Source organism: Pezoporus flaviventris, unplaced genomic scaffold, assembly GCF_033815535.1.
Source record: "Pezoporus flaviventris isolate CSIRO_AGI_PZ_B2104156 unplaced genomic scaffold, CSIRO_AGI_Pfla_v1 ptg000002l, whole genome shotgun sequence".
Classification (NCBI taxonomy): Eukaryota; Metazoa; Chordata; class Aves; order Psittaciformes; family Psittacidae; genus Pezoporus; species Pezoporus flaviventris.
Window position 1 is genome coordinate 66,808,191 of NW_026892550.1, and position 21,764 is coordinate 66,829,954.

Below are 21,764 nucleotides of genomic sequence, written 5' to 3' on the forward strand. Positions count from 1 at the left end.
TTTGAATTATTCCATGGTCTTTTTTCCTCAAGAAGAGTTCAAATTTCTCATAATCTTCATCGCCTTCCTCGTCTATCATTTCCAAGGTTCTGCACTGAACATGTCCATTGGAACACAGTGAAGGAACCACCAACCTGACACAAACCTAAGCAGATTCACTCATATGGCACAGTAAAAGCTCCACATAGAGATACTGGTTTAAATTTGTAGCTATTGTGTTAATGGCACAACTTAAAAAGTAAGCTCACCCAGTTGTTCCATTGTGTTGACACTGCTCTGCAGCTTTCAATTCAGAGCAAGCTAGGTCAGAAGCAGACTTTTTTTCTGGACCATGCACCACTGTGCAATGTGGGCATACTTGGTTGTTGGAAACTTGATTGATCTAAACCATTTTCTGTCATCTGCAAATACCGCATCATTTCTCTCATTTCAGCTAATTAATTCTTTTAACCCCATGGATCTCTGCATAAACACTTGGGGAACTCTGCTTCTGCTAAAATGTTTTATTTATCCTTATGAATTTTTACCTTGGGCAGAGAGTCTGGTAATGCTCTGCTCTGTGTCAACACTTGCTTACTTTTGTAGCTTCTTCTACTAAACAAAAGCAATGTTAAAGGCTTTTTTTTGACAGTTCAAATACACTATATTGATTAATTCCCACATACTCTACCAAAATTCTAATAGCTTGACAATCTTTCTGTGCAATTATCCTGGACAGATGCCAGCTACTTTATTCCTGAACCCCCAATGTTATAATTTTGTGTCCTATGCTAAGATTTCTCACTGGTTTCTACTGTACAAAATTTTCTAGCACTTTTTTAAACAATAAGCACATTATCTGTCATTTGTTATCTGTCATTCTTTGGTTACTAGCTTTTGTTAGAAACTGAAAATTAAAGAAACACAAAAGCCACTGACTTCTAACTTGTTTTAGTCAATTTTTCAACAACATCCTCTTCCATGACTTAGTCATGCACATTTATTTGAAATGGCTACCTGGGAGTGTGGCTTTCTGAATATGGCTTTCTTCCTCCATCCCTCCCTTAGTAAATATAAATGCAAGAAACAGTTTAGAGTCTCTGCAATGTCCCTGTCCTCACTAACTGCAGCTCAAGAGACCCACCAACTCTCTACTAGCTTACTACACTTGACGTCTTAAAAATTGTCTATATTCACATGCCTTTGGCTATTTCCCCTAGTCCCTCTTATCTCCACTAATTGCTATCCTAGAGTTTACCTGCTAGAACTTATGCTTCTTTTGTGGTTGTTTTGCTTAAGAACATTTCTTTTTTTAAGAGACCTCTTTAGTTCATATAGGCTTTGTATTCTGCAATATACTTTTTCTTCTTTGCTACTGATTTTTTATATGTCCATTTTTATACATGCTGCAACTTTTTATACAGTATTTTTGCTGAATATGAAGGTTCTGTTTCATACTTTTTTTTTAAATCATTTTACTGACAAACTGATTTTGATATGACCTTCTTTAGTAAGAAGTTGAATTTAATTTTATTACAGCTGCAATTACCCAGTGGCTCAACGAAAGTTCCTTCTGAATCAAATTCCTCTTAAGAATTCTTCTTGCTTTATTAATTATTAATAATTATTTACTCATTGTTACAACTATTGTGCTCACTTTCTTCTCTTTGCTCTTGTTATTTGCTATACAACTATAATATAAAATTTTACTAAAGAAAATATTAAACAAGAGAAAATAAAACAGTGAAATATTACTCTTGTTTTGTAGCAGTTTTAGCTTTGAGCTCAAAGAAAAAAAGCAAAATTAAACCTGGATTATTAAGTGTGGATTATGTAATATCACTCCTTTATATTGTTTACTTCCCACATTTTACCTCCAATTTTTATGCCCTTGTCCAGGAAAGTGTAAAATGTAGACCAGTGTCTATATGTAAGCACGTTGTTCAATAATACTGCTTATGTTAGCTGAACAAAATATAAAATCCCTAAACTGTCAATAAAATAGGTATTTCACTGTTGTTTCAAATAAAACTCCCAGGCCTAGAATAAACCAGAACAGAACTACCCTTGTTGTGTCACCAGATAAAATCACCGTTGTAATGCACAGACTACATCAGAACTCTGTTTTGATTAGAACATTGGTGCTACAAAACAGATTTTTAAATGAAGTGATGGAGATTGAATTAGTACTGCTAGATTACATCTTACTACTAATATTCTTAGATGTAAATGATGGAAGACCATCTTGGGAAAAACAGTTATGAGTTGTTAGGTCATAGTTAAGTGAAGTTTCACACTGGTCTTTAGAGTACAACCACGTGATTGACACCTGACAGCCTACACAAAATAAGCTGATCATATCGGGACACGTTTTTTAGGAATGGCATTCACATATGAGAATTAGTTTCCAAATTTAGAAGTTTTCAGTATAGCAAAACTAAATAGAGTGAAGTGGCAAAAAGACCTTTCTCAAAGACTGAAATACCTAGAGAACTAATTAAGATGGGAGAACTGACCTGTCTGTTCTGAGTATGATCTGTAGCAAAGATCTTCACATGCCAGGACTGCCAGTGCAGCACCCCTCAAAACAACTACACACTTTATTAAAATAAAGAAATTAATATGATTCAGTGAGATTCTTTTTTTTTTTTTTTTTTTTTTTACTCTGATCTGCTGTCCTAAAGGACTTCTGTTGCTTTAAAAAGGATATGTGTTGCAGTGTTAATGTCTTTGGCTTATTTGGATGAGATAAACATTGTAAACTCTTGAAGTCAAGGAGATTAAAGTCTCTAATAAAATACAGAAGGCTGCTAAGTAGAATGAAAAGACATATTAGATCAAAGTATTACTCAAGGGTTCTACAACTGGCTGAGACTCCAAAAGGAATTATGAAGATCTTTTTGAGATCTATCACACTCTTTCATACCACCCAACCATAGTCAAAAGGATTACTAAGGAAAAAGGCAAGATTTTGGAACAAGCAGAAGGCACAGAAGAGCACTGACAAAAGTCAGTACTATGTAGGCTGAAAGATGATCAGACTGAAGGCAGAAAGTTTTGACTTCTTCCTTGCAACCCTGAATGCTAACTATGTTTATAGTTACTTCAAAATAATACACACACTGTTTATTCACAAGATACTGCTTAATCATAAAAAGAAGCTCCTAGGACAGCTCTCTCAATTTTAGTCTCAAAAAATGTTAGCTGGGCGATGTCAATGTTTGAACAATCTATCCAAAAAAACTTTGGAAATAATCCAGCATCAGAAAATAAAATTGAGCAACTCCCCCACTGATATCAGCTAATACTTTTGTTGTTGACTATCATGTCATACTAAAAACAACCAAGGTTTTGTCTTTTTTTCAAAAGCACTGAACAATGCCTTCTTCAGCGGTGCCTGAATCCAAGAGAAGCCATTTTTCCCCACTGCTCCTAAAATGATGTCTGTATTATCCCTACTATGAATAGCAGAAAGAGCTAATTTTTATTCCCGCAAAGGGAACGCTTTCATGCGGCTTTTTGAATAGTACTTACTCAAATATGGTGGTTTGTAAGGCGCTCGTGTATTAGACAGCAGTCCATCCAACTCCTTCCTTTCCAGAGTGTTGTGAAGGGCCTTCTCTTTGCCGAAAGTGGAGAAGGACCTTTCTGCACCCGGCTGGGCTTCTGGTGTTTCAAACACTTCAGTGTCTGGAACGGAGTCCATGCCAGGTACATGCAGATTGCTGCGGTAATCTGCAGCTTGGCGTCCATCGGATGGAACAAAGGAAGGCATCCAGCACCGATCTGAGTGGCCCAGTGCTTTACATTCCTCTGTGCAATTGGAGAAGAGATCCATGCCTGCAAGCATGAGAGAAAAAGAAACTACACATATAAGCTTCAGCATCATGAACAGCTGCTGACAGATAAGAAAGATTATGCCAAGACAAGAGAAAAGTGGAAAGAGGAAGTAAGAACTTCTTCCACTACTTTCATCTCCTCAACAAAAAAAACATCTGATTGTCCAGTCTTCAGGATTCAAAGACAACATTTAGTAAGTGTAACTGAATTCCAGAATGTCACACGCACACACAAAAATATCACAAGAAGAAAGGTGTTGGAAAGTCTATCTCAACTTGCAGATCTCACTGTTCAGAACCCATTAAAATAAGGTTCAGTTCCACTTGTAAGTTGATGTCTGTGATTCAGCAGTTGAAAATACTTGTTTAAGAACACGAAGGAATTGTTTCTACATAAATGTATCTCTGACCAAAGAAATTAAATGTCCTGATTAAGGAACCACATATTTCATTTATGAGAATGAAATATTAATGAGTTCTATAAAGGAACTATCTGTGCATATGTTAGTCTCCAGACAGAGCCTACTGATACTAAAAGCAGATCTTACAAAGTAGGAATACAGCTTTTAAGTGATCAGGATGGCTTATTTAATTGTTACATCATTCAGAGATAGTTTCACTGCTACTGCAGCAGCCCTTACTATTGTAAAGTCATCCAAGTAAGGGGACAGAATCCTATAATAAATTACTGTAATTAATGGTACAAAAGTAGCTGTAGTCCGATGTGACATGGCTGTGGATACTATTGACAAAATAGTTAATGCTTCCCCTATATAAGTAACTGTTAGTCCCTGCCAACAGAGAACTGTTTGCTTACAAATCTTTTAAGGCTATTAAGATTTCAAATGACAAGTTATGCTTCTATTGATTACCTTCAGATCAGCTTTCCAAAAGAGTCTTTCCTGATTGTGAGTCACTAAGTTGCCGGATTATAATTGTTTTGAGAGGAATGGTGTATGAAATCATAAGCATAGAGTAAAATAAACACCAGCGTATCCAAGTTGATGTTCAACATCGCACCGAAAAGCAGAACAGTAAAGAAATATCTTTTTTCTGGTATAAAGAGGACTGAGTGTCTTAGAATAGCTGCATGTCAAAACTGAACTAAATCTGTTATAAACATTGCATTTACAAGCATTGCATTAGAATTACAAAAAAATGTCACAACTTGCAAGAGAAAAAGGCAAAAATTTTGAACATCTGTAATAAGATTCATGCAGTGTAGCTCATCCACCAGCCAACACTGTAAAGAACTGGATTAGCTTGATATCCAATGAGAGGATTAGTATTAAGAATTCTACCACTGTTTTGAACCATAATTTGACTTATATTAGTAATATTTATGTGGTTATCTCACACTACAAATAACAATCTCTTCAGCAAGCAAGAATCCTTCTGAGCTATCAACAAGTGATTCAGTACTAAAGGCAGTTATTTCGAAAAAAATATGAAGGAAGAAAAAAAGCTTTTCATCTCAGATTAATCTAACTTTATAATGAGTTTTTAATTTTAAATTAAGTAATACACAATGCTAGGTCCAGTTTTGATTAGAACCTTGCATTGATAATTGGCATGCAGAAGTCTGAAAATAAATTACTGATTAGTGAACTGTTGAAGAACACAAATGTGAACTGCAGATATGATTAAGGAATCAGATGAACATCATCAGGCAAGCCGTACAAATTGTAGAGTTCTAAATTCCGTAGTGGTAGTAGCTATCAAAGATTGAAAAGAAAGATTTAGATGTGGGCTTCCCAGAAGGAAATTAATATATAACAATATCTATAAAACTGTATGTTTGTGTATCTTTTGTGATGAAATGTCTGCATAAAAATATATCTTATGCAAGACATTTTATGAATCTGATGACCGTTTTTCATTCAGAAGATTTCACTGAAAATTAACACAAAATGGTTATTTCAATGTTCAGACTTCCCAGCAAAGTTATATGTAAACACATATATATGTTTTCCTACTTTTAATAAGAAAATTATCACACATTTGCTAACAGTGTATCAGTGACCATATTCATTCAACATTTCACGACAGACAGCAGGAGAAAGGAAAACTTATTGTTAAATATTAAATTATATTCTTTAGTCAGTGAGGAGGTAGATATTATAATATTACTGGGTTTAAGATATATAGTCAAAGACAGACCCTTTCTTTCCCCATAGTGGATTTTTATTTCCTCTGGAAAATTACCCTCCATTTTACTATTTTGTTTTCACATCAGCTGCTAAACTGCAAAATGCCTCTATCCAAATATTATTTTTCTAGTTCCCTTTTGAATACTGCTTGTCTGCTGCAGTGCACTGAATAGCATTATATAACAGTTTATTATAAAGGAGATGTTACAGCCACTATAAATCAGGATTCTGAATAAACAAAGTAATGAATGTATGAGACATAAAACGCAAGCTTACATGACAAACTTCCCTCCCCCCCCCACCCCCGTTGAAGGAAAGAATTTGTAAAATAAGAAAAATTATATACATATAAATCTGAATTTTAATATACACTGCTGGAACACACAGCCAGAATGTAAATGCTTGTTTAGGATGGGAACACAATGTTCAAAGAAGCCTGGGCTGGGTATTCCTTGTACTTGAATCACTTGCAGTATTCCCTAAGAGTTTAAAGGACGCAGATCCAAGCCCTTGGTTTTAGCATTTTGACAGGAGAGAAATTAAGATTGGCAGTCTGAATTTAAAATCCCTGGGCACCCATGTATATTTACATTGACTTTGTTATGAATGCTGGCTATGCTTCCTCCACCTGTTTCCTGCAGGTCATGGTATAGAATTCTCTAACTGAAAAACATTAAAAACACCAGGCAGGGCTATTTGCTATTTTCCAAGAAGGAAGGATATATCATGCTTAACGAAGTAAGACATTCAGCACAGAACTCCTTCATACGCCAAGAATCATGTTCTTGATTTATAACAAAAAGAAATGTTCAGCAATATAACACTTCCATCTCATCTCCCTCATAAATCTGGTTACATATATGATCCCTCAGAACTAACCTATCATAATTGCAAATCCACATTATAGGAAAATGCTTTATATTTTTCATTTAGCTATCATATTAGACCTTGCACACAGTTAAACTGAGATTTTAAAGGTTACTCCGAATTACGAATTTCAAACGTCCTCTGTGGATACAAAGAGAGTGCACTTGAAGTGCTGCAAAATGATAAGTACTGCACTGTTTCAAATACAGTATACATATAAAAGCTCATGGCAAAGGACACTAGTTCATTCCTGTTTGCTTAAATCTTTATTACTAGAGAGGCCAGTGGCAATATGAGCTCTCACACAACTCTAACTTTGCAGATTTTGAAGGAAAATGAACCTCTGCCCCTCCCTCCAATGAAATCCAAAACTAGGAAAGGACTTAAGTATCTGATATCTGCATCTGAACTTCCTGAACATAGGTGCTTTGAATCAGATACGTGGCAGTGTTGCATTTCTGAAGCATAGTCCCAGTTCACTTCTTTTTTTCTATTATAAAAGGGGAAATTAAAATTTTCTATTTTTATTTAATTCTAATTGGTTTTAAAGACAATTTAGGCCTCAAACCATTTTAAAATAATGCATTCTTTCTTAATTTAATTAAGAGAGAAGAGCCATATACCAAGCCTTTAGAGTAATAAATGAACACGTTCATATGTATTACTGAGTAAACAATGTAATAAAAAGATACAAATTAAATGTTGACAACATATTTTCATAGTATTGTTACTGAGAAGTGGTTTTTTTTCTCCTACATGTGTAATTTTTTTCCATAACTTTTACTTGGAATTAAATGGCATTTTCTGTTTCTTCCATGGTACCTTTTCTTAGAAAAAACTAGCTAGATGCGAGATATGCATGTTGTAGGGAACCAGGCCTCCTTTTCAGAGCTCCATTACCAGAACAACTATTTGGTTAGTATAATCTTCAGCAGGTTACTCATTTCCCTATGATTCATGTTTTGTGTCAGTAAATAAGGATAATGATGTTAACTTCCTTTGTAGAAGACTCTGTCTACTGAAGAACTAGACTTTATGAAAGAGAGTTGTTATCACTCTTTCTTACTACGTAATTGGTGTGCTGCCTTGGAGAAAACTGACTTCATCTGCATGAGAACATGAATAAAGACCCAAACATCTTCAATATTCAGCTCTTCCAACTTCAAAGCCTTATCTGGACCATTATTAAGCATGTAGCCCAAGGAAAGAAAATAAAAAGAAACTGCCCTCAACTTGAGCCAAAGCACTCTTCTAAGCCATTTTAATGTTTGCTCTCACTTTATCCAAGATAGACTCTTAGCCGAAGTGATCTTCAAAACTGATTTTGACTGTCACTCTGTACAGGCTCAGAACAAATACTGGCTTTCTCTGTCCCTTCATAACTAAAATTCTTCTTCTGACTTCTCAAATTCTTCTCTGTATGAACACTGAAATATCATAGCTTTTCTCCAATAATGCATACTAACCATCTTAGGGTTTACCTAATCTGTACTAGAGAGGTGTGGGGCAATATTTCACCCTGTGCCTTTGTATTAGACCCTTATCATTTCCCTTCATAAAGTCGACTAGTGGAAGCCTGATTTTAGATCTCAGCCAATATATACTGTCCAGGGGATTATATATTAAGCTGATGTATTTTATAGTATATACATGACAGTACATACTTGGCTTCCACATCTTGAGTATTCCCTCCCAAAGTGCATTGAAGCAAAGGTAGTATTTTGAAGAAGTCTGCCTGTGTGGCTTGAGAAAGCTGAGTAGCTAGTGAGCAGCCATATGAAAAATGTTGATGGCATGAGTCCAGATCTTGCAGGACAGGTGTCTAATCATACAATTTAAACATACATGCATGCAGAGTATTAACTGGCACCCAAGCTGGCAATTTCACAAGGGAGGCCAAGAATTTAATCAACCATAGGAAATAAACTAACCTCATGCTTAGAAATCACTCCTACAGAACATGATTGAAATATAGTGTGTTAATAATAGGTAGTAGTGTTGTATTAGTTGTATTTGTTCTACAACAAATAGTAGCTTTTGTTTCAACAATTTTCAAAGAAGAGCACAAGTAATTAGAATACACACTCTGGGTTTGAGAAACACCTCCTCTGCTTGCCAAAAACATCTTGCACTTCTTCACTTTCAGAAAGTTGTTTTGCAAAAAGCTTAGATTCCTATCCCAGTTAATGAAATGACTACTCAGTCCATGAAAATTAGGCTCTTGAGTACCCCACTACTTGCCATTCCCCGCTAAATGCAGATGACAGTACTTTTATACTTCATGGACATTAAGGTAGGTAAGAAGATAATTAGGAGGCATTCAGGTGGTACCTTAAAGGGAACAATACAAATCTCTTACATACACTCCAGCATGTTTCAAACCATGATTAAATCACTATTAAGAAAATACATTTTGTGAAGAGGTGAACTAAAATCTTATTTCAAAACATAGTAAAACATATTGTCACTAAATAACTGTGCAGGATAAATCTACAAAATGGTTACAGATTTTCATCCTGCATGTTCTTCTTCACAATTAATAACTGACTGTGACCATGGCTAGTCAGCTTGGCTAGCAATGGATTACTACAGAATAGCTACTTGTGTGCCACAGGACTGTTCACTATTGACAGTAACAAAAGTCATGTACAGAACAGTAAAATCATGTTTTGTAAGCAGAACATGCTGCTGATTAAAACTGGTATGGAGTGAGTTCTACTTGTCAATGTGAATTACCTACTGAATGTTTTTGGATGAAAATGAAATGCTTTGGAAAACGAATAGGATGCTGCATGTTATCAGAAAACAGAAAAAAAACCAAAACAAACCAAAACCCAGAACAGCCCAAATTTCTGCCATGTTATCAACCACTCTGTTTTCCTTCAATAATTTAGAAGAAATTGATCAGAGCACCAGAACAACTGAAAAACTGGGAAGGCGTTCCCTCAGATATACCCTTTAGCCATTCAAGATTATGCTCCTATTTTTCCCCATAAATTTCACCACAAGAGTGGTGAAAGAGTGAAGTTTTTGTATCAAAATATCTCACCATTGCTGAGGTCAAGGGGCACAGTCTTTGTGTCATGACAGCAGGATTCAGCCCAAAAGTTACAGGAAAACTGTATTCGATGTATGTAGAAAACTAAAGCAGTTTTTACAGATACCTGTATTTAAATACTTATCTAGAACTAGCATTTAAAAACTGTGCATGTGAATTATTGTCAAATCACAGCACCAGTATGTTAAATTGGAAGTTCTGTGTATTTGACGTTTCAGTTCAAACAGTGACTTGTAAGTAGAGCAAACTTAATTATCACCTTTCATTACTTCATATGTAATCACCATGGAAAACACAGAAGTTCATAAATCAGATTCTTAAAGATTTGAGATTATTTTGAAAATACAAGTTTTTTTTTCTCCTATTTTGATAAAACAGAGATGATGAAAGTGAAGTATTTACCCAGCTAAAGACTAATGCCAAGTTTGACTGTAGTTCCAATGTTCATATCTGAGATATAGACTACTTTTAAAATGGAGAGAATAAAGAGCAGAGGCACAATGAGTACCGAATGCATCTAAAAGAGAATAGCTTTCAGCTGATGTGCAACTATATGGTTATATTCCCACCATCAGTCAAATCCATCCCCTTCTGCAGATGTTTATTCTTTTCTCTCCTGTTTGGTTATTATGGTTCATTATGTTGAGGGACTAAGCTGATTGAAATGTTAATTGAGATGACTGCTGCAGTAAAATGTGTAAAGGAAAAAAAAAATGGAATGCAGGGAGGGCAGCAGAAGAGGGAGCTTTTTATAACTCAGTAGCACTGATTGCTGCATCAGAAACAGTGCAAAAGAAAGTGCGGGGGGAGTCTAAATACACTGCTTTTTAAAACAACAATAAATCATACGCCATATATAGGCCAAAAATGAAAGAGGCTCTGTGTTCAGATGTAAACTTCTGGCAAGACCTGGTTTGTTGTCAGGTTCCCAGACACAAAATAGACACTCTGTTCACTTAGCATGAAGCCCTGCAAGAAGCAGGGAGCTCCGGAGACTCTTGGCTCTTCTCAAGTCTCATTAGGTCTGCATATTAATGACTTGCAGCAATATAAAGGGGCCCTCTTCCCCTGGTGCCTGTGCTTCCCATGGTTAAGGGCACAGTGACTACAGCAGCAAGAATCACAGAATCATGGAATAGTTAGGGTTGCAAAGGACCTTAAGATCATCAAGTTTAAACCCCCCTGCCATGGGCAGGGACACCTCAAACTAAACCATGTCACCTAAGGCTCTGTTCAAAAAAAATAAATAGGGGAGTTTAACAGAGCACACGGGTGAGACAGCACTGCTGTGACAGTACTGAGTCCCTTCCCCTGGTGTCTTCTAAGATGGGGGGCAGGGGAAAAAAAACTTACGACTGGAGAGACTCTGGCAGGACTTTGTACGACACACTTGTAGCGGATCCTTATACATGATAGAGCAAACAAGGGAAAAGAAATCACTGTATTAAATTAAGACACACCAGACTGTTGGAGACTGTGGTAGGGAAGAAAGCACAAGCATTGGTGGCTAAAACGCAGTGTGAGGGTGAGAATGAATTCTAATGCATAGACTGTAAACAAACGTTCCTTTCAGAAGAAAGCTGACGGTATGAGAGCAAAGACAGAAAGCTGTACACATGGAGATAACACAGCAATGTACGTATTTTTGAGGTGAATCAAATCACAGTCTTTTAAAGCACTTATTTTTTTTCTCAGGACTGAGAGAGATGTACTTAGGAATACCTTGGCCTTATTAACATGGAGATCACTTACACTATATGGCGCCTCAATTTGAATTAAAAAACAATCCTCAAAAAATGCTACAGTATTACACATTCAGAGCACCCAATGTGTCTCCACTGATCCCCAGGAAAAATCCTCACAGTCTGGCTGTCATTCAATCCCTGGATTCATTCTTTCCCTTGGGAACTCCCCCTGCACTTCACACTGCCATGCCAGCTGAAGTGCCAACTAAACAAAATTGCCTAGTGCTTTGAAATTCTGCAAGGCTGTCACTGGAAAAAAATGCATTAAAAAAGGTAGCAACAACTTTGTTTTAATGTGCAGGAAGTTTTGCTACAGCAAATGATGCAGAATAACATACTAACCCCACCTTTCACCTCCTCCCCCCAATGAGTAAAATGAACTCTGCCCCATGAATAAAAGGGGTTGAAAATCATCTCCTTGCCCAGGTAGATGTAGTAGCAAGCTGACTTAAACCCAGCCTCCCCTACAATATGCTCACATTATTTATGCCACTCTTGTATTATATTCCTATAATAACTGTTCTTTTTTTCTAGGGTCTTTACCTAAAGAGCTACTATTTCCATTCTCTTTTCAGACTTACCAGAGGATTGACCTCGATTAGTGGCATCATGATCACTGTCTCCTTGCTCACTGTCTCCATGACCACTGTCCTTAGAGCTTACTATGTCTGCTTCCTGGAATGCAGAACTAGACACAGAAACATCTTCACATTAGAATCATGAAAGAGGAACTCATAAAACATTCTTCTGCCATCACATGGCCAAACACGGTGCTGCATTCACCCACTCGTGCCTGCTGCACTGCTGCTGCAGAGGTGCTCTGCCCACCATTAACAAAGCTGGCATTTTCAGACCTCAGCACGCTAGCTGAAATGGACACTAAGTGTTAGCACTCTGTCTGGTTTTCATGCAATCGGTATAAAGAATTTCGCAGCTTTTACTTAAGCTGGATAGCTCCACTTTACCTCGAGAAGCCTAGTGTTTTCTGGAAGACCCTACAGAACCATTCTTAAGTATTTAAAGCACATTTTAAACTGATACAATATGAGATTTTGTTCTCTTTTCAGCTGGTTTTGAAACCAGTTCAGAAAAGCTACAAATCAAACTCCTTTAATCGATAGTGTTTTATTTAGTACAACTACACGACCAATTTCCCATGGCTTTACTGGTATTTTACATCTGCAGTAAACACAATTCTGCACCCCATTCAGACTTGATAAAGCATGCACAAGGAAAACAAGGCTAAGGGGATCATACCTGTTTACTCGTCGGGGTCTGTCAACTAGGTAACTGAGCTCAGCACGCTGATGTTTTGTCTAGGAAAAGAAAATATTGGGGAGTATTTTAACTCTTTGATATTTCTATAACCAACCTCAGAAAATATACCAGAGAGCCTCACCATATTCACTAAAAATGGTAATGTTTAGCTGTGAGTAGGCCTACACAAGCTGTTTCTAGGATGTTAAGGGGGCGAAAAACACAGCTCTTACTCGCACAGATGGGAAGGCATGAAGGTTTTTTCCTGAGTTTTTCTGGGGTGAGATTCTGACATGTTTTCGCACAGTGCATGTTGTCAAGCAACACAAGGACTCCCACAAAACCCAGCAGAACTATTTCTAGAGTTGTGTACTACTTAGTCTGAGAGAAAACTTACTGTAATCTAGTTTTCAGCCTGGGTTTAATTCCAAGTGTATAAAAATAGAGGGAGACAGTACAGTTACTGCGCCCTAAGGAAGAAAATACTTTGACATACCCTCAAGCCCTTAAAAAGGCAACAGAAGACAAGACTTTCATAAGTATTTTGAGGAAATACCAATCTTACAAGCCAGTATTAGGAATTTTACTGCAAAACTCAATGCTTTAAAAAATGTCACTCAAACCACTTTTGCCAGGCTGGGCCAGTATTCATGTTTCAGTATTCATGTTGATAGGGAATGTGTTGTTTACACTAGTGCACAGGCAGAGAGGTACTGAGAGCTTGTATGAGCTAATCCAGTAGAAAATGATTAACAGGGTAGTATTATGGCATGGCGTATGCTTTGATAGAAATTTTCTACACACGAGGTAACACAATGCAGGCAACATGTTTAACGGGAGGGGATGTTAAGTCTCTGCATATAATTTCACGGAAACTCTTGATGCTTTCCTTTGTGAACTCAGCTTTGGGTTATAAAGAGCTGTTCAGATAGAGGAAAGAAAAGTCAATTAGTAAACCCTAATCCACAAATTAATTAAAGTTGCTGCTAACTGTAGAGATTGTCACAGTCCCAGAGGGGGGTTCCCCCAAAGCCTTAATCTTACATCCAAAGATTCCAAGAAGAAAAAAAAAAAGATGTTTAAAGTGTTTCTTCAGACACCCCTGTGATTACGCCTCTGAGCACACACACACACTCCCCCCGGCCCAACCCAGAGGCTACCCCTCTGTAGCTAACGGTCTCGGAGGATCCCTGCCCCCCCACCCGACGATGCCCGGCCGGGGCCAGCTCCTCTCACACCCACCGAGGCGGGGGGACGCGCTTGGCTGCAGCGGTTCCAGAGCCCGAGGGAGAAGGAACCATGAGCGGGGGGGGGGGGGGGGGGGGGGGGGAGCGGGCCGCACTCTCCTGCCCCTGCAGCCTCCCAAGTGTCAGATGCAGAAGAGGAGAGTGGCGGCAGAATGGATTAAAGGGGGAAGAAGGAGGACGAGGCGGGAATCAAAGCACAGGGAGAGGGGGGGGCGGGAGCTCCGAGAAAGCGACGCGGGCCTGGGGGAAAGTCCGCGGTGCAGCGGCGGCGCACGGCCCGCCCCGAGGTGCGTGGCTGAGGGGAGGCGGGGGGCACGGCCGGGCCTTACCTCGCTGGACAAGATGCTGCCGTTGGAGATGATGTCGGGCTGCGGGTCGGCGTAGCCGGTGACGATTGCCCCGCAGGGGTTGTGGTCGGCGTCGGTGCTGCGGGAGGGGCTGCAAGGCTTGAGGAACATCAGGTCGGTCTTGGCGGACTCGGGGGTGAGGCAGACCTGGTAGCAGTAGTTCTGGTTGTGGTGGTGGGATCCGAAGCTCCCCGACTCCTCCACCGGCACCTGCGCTGGGTTGCTGGGCACGTTGGAGCTCTGCACCAGCATGATGTCCGACTTGCTGAGCTTCTTCTTGCGGGCCCGTGCCTGGCGGCTGCAGCAAGGGCAGCAGCAGCAGCAGCCCAGGCAGCAGTCGCTGGCCAGGCAGGTGTAGATGTTGAGCTTCTTCTCCTTCTGGCAGCGCACTGCCAGCACGATCATGGCCAGCAAGAAGATGAAGGAGACGGAGCCCAGGGCTATGATGAGGATAAGGGTGAGGTCGAGTGAGCTGTCCCCCCCAGAGCGGCTGGGGCGATGCTCGCCGGACCCGCCGCCGCCGCCCCCCGCGCCCGCTCCCGCTCCCGCGCCCAGGCCGCCACCGCCGCCGGGCCGTTCGGCCGCGCCGTCCACCAGCACCACCTGTATGGCGGCGGTGGAGGAGAGCGGCGGCTGCCCGTGGTCGCGCACCTCGATGACCAGCTCGTAGGGGCGCTGGGGGTCGCGCTTGGCCGGCACCCTGCGCGCCGTCCGCAGCTCCCCGGTGCGCCAGTCCATGCGGAAGAGGCTGGCCTCATTGCCCCGCACTATGCTGTAGGTGAGGCGGGCGTTTTCCCCGTCGTCGGCGTCCACCGCTGTCACCCGGCTCACCAGGTAGCCCGGCTCAGCTCCGCGGGGCAGCGCCTCCCGCGCCGGGGTGCCGTTCCGGCCAGGCAGGGGGCTGACAATAGCGGGAGCGTTGTCGTTCTGGTCCACCACGACGATGTTGACGGTGGCGTTGCCGGCCAGAGGCTGAGGCTCCTCACCAGCGTCGCGGGCCTCCACCTGGAAGCTGAACTCCTTGAGCTGCTCGTAGTCGAAGGAGCGGAGGGCGTAGAGAAAGCCGTTCTCGGAGTTGATGGAGACGTAGGTGAAGACGGACATGCCCTGGATCTGACTCTCCAGGATGGAGTAGGCGAGTTGGGCGTTGGCGCCCTGGTCCCGGTCGGTGGCGCTGACGGCGTAGATGTAGGCGCCGGGCACGTTGTTCTCGCTCACGTAGACCTGGTAGACGGGCTGGCTGAAGCGCGGTGCGTTGTCGTTCACGTCGGTCACCCGCACCTGAATGGACTTGCTGGTACTCAGCGGCGGCTCGCCACGGTCCCGGGCCACCACGGTGAGGGTGTAGGCGTCGCCGCCCGGCTGCTCACGGTCCAGCGGCCCCTCGGTGACGATGGTGTAGTAGTTCTTGAAGGAGCTCTTGAGGCGGAAGGGAGCGTCGCCCTGCAGTAGCTCGCACTGCACTTGCCCATTCTCCTCCGAGTCGCGGTCCGAGACGCTGAAGAGGGCCACCACGGTGCCCGGCGCCGCCGCCTCGCTCACCGCCTCTTTGACGGTGGAGAAGCTGATCTCGGGCGCGTTGTCGTTGGCGTCCAGAACCCGCACCAGCACCTTGCAGTGCGCCGGCACGGCGTTGGGCCCCAGGTCTTTGGCTTGCACGTACACCTGGTACACGCTGCTCTCCTCGTAGTCCAGCTCGCCGCTCACCTCCAGCCGCCCTGTGCGCGGCGCGATGCCGAAGAGCTCCCGGGCGCGGGCCGAGATGTGGCTGCTGAAGGAGTAGATCACCTCGCCATTCTGACCCTCGTCGGGGTCAGTGGCGTTGAGCTGAAGCACCAGAGTGCCCGGCGGCGAGTTCTCCGGCAGCGACACGGTGTAAACGGGCTGCTCAAAGGCGGGGACGTTGTCGTTGGAGTCTAGCACCCTGATGGTGAGCAGGGCGGTGCCGGTGCGCTGCTGGGGCTGCCCGCCGTCCACCGCTGTCAGCACGTAGCGGTGCACTGCTTGCTGCTCCCGGTCCAGAGGCTTGTCCAGCACCAGCTCGGCGAAGCGGTTGCCGTCGCCCTGCGTCTGCACGTCGAGGGAGAAGTAGCTGTTGGGGGTGATCTCGTAGGTGCGCAGCGAGTTGGTGCCCACGTCGGGGTCGAAGGCGCTCTCCAGCGGGAAGCGGGTGCCCGGCGTGGCGCTTTCCGAGATCTCCACGGTGAGGTCGGGCTCCGGGAAGGAGGGAGGATTATCGTTGATGTCCAGCACCTCGATCTCCACCCGGAACAGCTCGAGGGGGTTCTCCAGGAAGACCTCCAGATGCAGCAGGCAGGAGGGGCTCTGCTTGCAGATCTGCTCCCGGTCTATCTTCTCATTCACGTAGAGCACCCCGGTCTCCAGGTTGAGCTCCAGGTAAGGGCTACGGGAGTTGGGCGCCGTTTGGAAGCGGCGAGCCGAAAGTTTTGTAATGTCCAAGCCCAGATCCTCGGCGATATTCCCCACGAACGTGCCATGCTCCTGCTCTTCCTGCACCGTGTAATGGAGCTGGCAAAGGGCCCCCTCCACCATCCAGAGCAAAGCAAAGAGGAATAGCACAATCATCTCCAAACGGGGAAAGAGATCCCCCCTCCCCAACACCACCTCTTCCTCTTTTTCCAAAAGCCACCACCACCTCCTCCTCCGAAAATACACACTACAGCGTGTGTGCCTCTGCCTGTCTAGCTCTGTGTGTGTGTCCGCGCCTGCGAGCGTGTGGAGAGGGATCGGGGGAGGGGGAAGGAAAGGGAGGGGGGAAGTGGTTGATTTAGGAGGGGGGTGCTAGATATTATTTCTTCTGATTCATGTTAGGATTTTTTTTCTCCCCCATCTCCCTTCTTTTTGCTACGAGTATTATTGTTTCACACGCTGACCCAATGAAGAAGACAGGCGTCCCCACTTCATCTGTGATCTTCGAAATAAATGGACAACTAATAATAGCTATTAGCTGGATGGATCTAGAGATACACAGTAGCCCGCTTTTATTTATTCCGAGAGTCCTGGCACTGCACCGCGGCAGCAGCAGCGGCGGAGGCAGCAGCAGCAAATCCCAAGGAGCAAATGGTTATATTTCAAGATTGTCCTCGGTTTGTCTTCCTGGTGGGAGCCGGAGGGGTAGGTGCTGCTGGAGGAGCCGGCGGACATGCCCTCTTCAGATGCAAGGAAAAGGCAGAAACCCGCCAAATTAAAAAAAAAAAAAAAAATTATAACCCGCAAAAAGATTTCATATCAAAAAAAGGCAGAGCGCAGCTTTGCTACCCAAAACTTTCATTCCCCGATTTCTCAGGGCTTTCCTCTTTTTTTATTTAAAGATTTTAATTGTTTCTCTTTTCTGTTAATAGTCTTTCATTTTCTTCTTTTATTGTTATTATGTTCATCATCACTCTGCTTTTTATGGACGTGCTGATGAGTTTTTTTCTTCTCTTGCTGCTTTTGCGTCTAGCCCCTCTCTCTGTGTCTGTCTTTCTGCTTGCTTGCCTGCTTGCTTGCTTGCTTGCTTGCTTGCTGCTGCTGCCGCTGCCGCCGCTCGCCTGCCGTCCCGGCTCCGGTCCCGGCCCCTGTTCACGCTGCAGCTCCTCTGATCTCTGCCGACAGTTTCTGAGCCGGTAGCGCTCAGCTTTTCTGTTTTTGCGCAGCGCTCGGCTCCTGCCAACCAATCAGTCGGCAGCAACGCCCCCGGGGGCGGCACCCTATTGGCCGCGGAGCACGTCGAGTATCTTGCGTCAGAGATAGGAGAGCGGGCGAGCGCGCAGGCAGGCAAGGCAGGCAGGCAGGCAGGCAGGCAGGCAGGCAGGCAGGCAGGCAGAGTAGGCAAAGTAGGCAAGCAAAGCAGGCAGGCAGGCAAGCAAGCAAGCAAGCAAGCAAGCAAGCAAGCAAGCAAGCAGGGCAGGCAGGCAGAGCGACGCTAACCCTGCAGCTCCCGAGGCTCTTTCCGCCTCTCTTCCCGCCTGCAAGAACATTCGTTCTCCCACTGCAGCCGCTGGGCAGGGAGATCACCGCACGTCGTCAGCGCAGACACGCATAATCGTTAACAGCCCTCTCCTTGGAGAGGGAATTTCCACCAGCTTCTAACTTTCCTACCCCAGGTCGGGCGCTGTAACGTTCTTAGAGCATAAACAAGGGGAAACATGAGATTATTTACACACACCCGCAGCGGGCCTCCTTAGCTCATTAGTCGGTGGAGAAAGTGCAACTTTCCGCCAGTGCAGTGTTTCCAGCTCCAGCCAATTTAAAGTATCATTAGCCTGCGCCGATTTTTTTTTCTCCTGATTTACACTTCGGAACTTCCACGAACGTAACGGAAGAGGGAGGCCGGGCATGTCATATATTGTCACTGGGTCCCGCGGGTGCGGCGGGGCCGGGCAGGGAGCCTTCGCGGAGGCTCACTGCCCCTGGCCTGGTGGTTTTGCGGTGTTGGTGCTCACTGTACTTGCTTTCCCTGCTGCCGAAGCCATTAACGGCGGTGGAGGCTCCGAACCTATACCGAGGGCTTTGGGCTTGCGGCGCCCGCGGATGTCGGTAACCCGCGCCGGCTACCCTCCCGCCCGGCTCTGCTTCCTCTTCTCAGACAGCGAGGAGGCAGCTCCGTGCTAAATAAAGTCCATCTACCAATGGTGTCTATCGCACGTCAGGTGCTCGACTGACACGTTTGTGATCGATGCCTTTGGCTGCGAAGCCGCACTGGCACTGCGGAGAGCGTCACACCCGGGGGGGGGGGGGAGGGGGGGAATCAAGGCGGGGGTTCGCGGGTGGAGCCCAAACATCTGCCAGTGCTCGGGGGTGGCGGGGTGGCTGCCTAGGGGCCCTGCACAGCTGAGAAGCCAAGTCCGAAACTTCACAAAATGGAGAAAGTAACAGTAAAAAGGATGAAATACTCGTGTGTTTCCCCCCAAAATGTTATTTTATTGTTGATAAAGAGCAACATAAAGCAGGTACTAGCAGCTGCTGCTCTGACCCCATCTCTAATCCCTCGGCAGGCACCGGCTTCCTTCCACACATATCAATGAACTGTACGCTCGGATGCGTTTTTCCTCGCGGAAACGCAGCTCTTCGCATTCCCGAACTTGTGCGTGTCGCACGCCTGTCACCGCGCTCCCACCTCGGTGAGGGGAGCTCGAGGCCATCGGCAGCGAGGACACAACCAAGCTCACGCCACCGCGCCCAAACCGACCTCGGCGTCACGCCAGGGGCCAGCAGTTCGTGGAAGGGCCCCGGCGAAGCGGGTCACGGCGCACAAGGCGCACAGCCCTTGGGGCACAACCGCGCTGCTCAGCTACCGGCCTGCGCGGAGACGAGGGAGCTCCGGCCACGGGCTCGGCGGACCCGGCGTCTGGCCCTGCGACTGCTACGCGCTCTCTGCTGCCGGCCCCGCCCCCCGCCAGCGGCCGCAATCGCGAGCGGCGGGCACCCCCCAGCGGCGGCAGCGGCGTACTGCGCGCGGGCAGCAGCACCGGCTCCGCTCCCCCGGGTCTCCCGCCGGCCCCGGGCCCCCGTCTCCTGCCGCCAGCAGCCGCGTGTGTTTCCTGCCGGCCGCAGCTCTCCTGTTACCGCGCTCACGCCCGGCAGTGGCTACGCGGCTTTAGAAGCTCGGCCTAGCCGTACCGGGTGCTGCCGCGCCGCGGGAGTGTGATAGCGGCAGGACAGCGGCAACCGTGCGTGTGCGCGGGGGAGCCGCCGGTGTTGCCTGCCGCCGCGGCAGGCAGGGAAGTACCCCCTTGGTACACCGTCTTGCCCAGCGCTTATAGCGGGGCAAGGAAGCGCCGAGGGGCGATTCCGGTGAGGGCTTCCCAATAAAACGGATTCCGTCATGAAAAGCCTGGCCGGCGCTGTCCCGTGGATACGTAAGGGAGCCGGGTGTGCTTCCCCCGCACCAGACTCAGACACGGCCCCCCGAGTTCGTGCCTTTCTTGCGTGTCGGTGCAAGGGGCTGGTGCGTTCGAGACACGGCCGCCTCCAGCGAATTGCCGTGGCCCGAAGCAGCCCATCTCTAAACGCTCCCCGCTGCCGGAGCTCCGGCAGCGGCGACGTCTGTCCACTTCGAGGAAAGCGGTCAGTCCGGGCGCGACCAGCCTACCCCGGGGGACCTTGCCAGAAGAGGGGCCTCTGCCCGCCCACTTGGGGCCGAACCCCTTTTCCCCACTGGGGGGGGGAGGAACCGGAGGTAAGCGGGAGGCGGGGGTCCGGGCTGCTGGCGCGGCATATCCACCAACCCGCATTCCACCCCGCGGAGGCGGCGTCAGGGCGATCTCCGCGCAGCGCTTCGCAGTTCCGAGGGCAATAACTACGCGGGGCCATACATACATAGATATATGTAGGTGCAGGGGAGCCACCTCCCTCCTCCTTCCCTCCCCGCGGGCGCAGCCCCAGCGGTGCGATCCCCCCCCCCCCCCCCCCCCCCCGGCTCCTCTCCCCTCTATTTTGCGGCAGGAGTGGTGGGCTCCGCAGAGCGGCGGAGCTCTGAGGCAGCCCTCTAACGCGGAATGACAAATGGCACTTCGGCGGTGCATGAACGAGAAAATGATTTATGGATTTTCACGACGGCCTGAGCAAATGAAGACGACATGAATTATACATCCTAATGTGCAGTATATCATTTTCTAATAACACTGTTTTAGTCCTAATGCCGTACGCTGCTCTCTTCAATAGGGGGTATCGATTAAATAAAACAAAATCCGAGGGCTGTCTTTAGGTTGGACGTGTATCTGCTGCAGGCACCAGCTGAGGTTCATATATTTACCTCTTACTAAAGCAGAGGGCTGTCACCAGACCCCTGACACCACAGCACTTAGTTTTTCCATCTGTCATCATTTAATTTGGCAGTTACTTTGCCAAATGAAGACTAATCTTTCATATTGCTGCATTTTGCTCCATACTGTGATTTACAAATGTAAATAGATGACATCAGGTTTGTAAAGCCACTGCGCTGCTGGGGATAGCACCTGGGTAAGTCAAACCTTTCCTCCCTGCCAAAATCCTCATGCGCCTCTTTGGCACCCGAAATGCTAAGGGGCATTTTCTAGCAAGGAAAACATATGGTAAATAATACTCTTGCTCTCAAACAGAACTTCCCTAGCACTTTATTTACCAAATTTCAGGGATTAAAGGTAAAAAACTCTGTGTGTAACTGGCATACGCTGGGAGCAGGAATCAGCATGACAAACTGAGTACATGTGGATAAGGGGAGGAAAAGCTATTGGCTAGGGAGGGGGCTTCACCCGCAATTCAGCCTGCATTAGTGTCCCGAGGCCAGTCTCC

The 21,764-nt window shown here is 45.5% G+C and overlaps 1 protein-coding gene across 5 annotated transcripts in view; it reads right to left on the reverse strand.

Annotated features, from left to right (window-relative positions):
* Positions 1-17,971, reverse strand: part of PCDH10 (protocadherin 10) — a 33,429-nt gene extending 15,458 nt beyond the window's left edge. For 3 of the 5 annotated variants that reach the window (XM_061442428.1, XM_061442422.1, XM_061442408.1), the window contains exons 1-4: positions 14,472-17,971; positions 12,896-12,954; positions 12,220-12,326; positions 3,514-3,843 (exon numbers count right to left, since the gene is read on the reverse strand). In XM_061442428.1, the coding sequence (XP_061298412.1) occupies positions 3,514-3,843; positions 12,220-12,326; positions 12,896-12,954; positions 14,472-17,075 (3,100 nt within the window). In that variant the 5' untranslated portion in view covers positions 17,076-17,971. The remainder of the gene's footprint in view (positions 1-3,513; positions 3,844-12,219; positions 12,327-12,895; positions 12,955-14,471) is intronic. The other 2 variants (XM_061442416.1, XM_061442436.1) reach the window with 2 other exon arrangements.
* Positions 17,972-21,764: the final 3,793 nt, after the last annotated feature.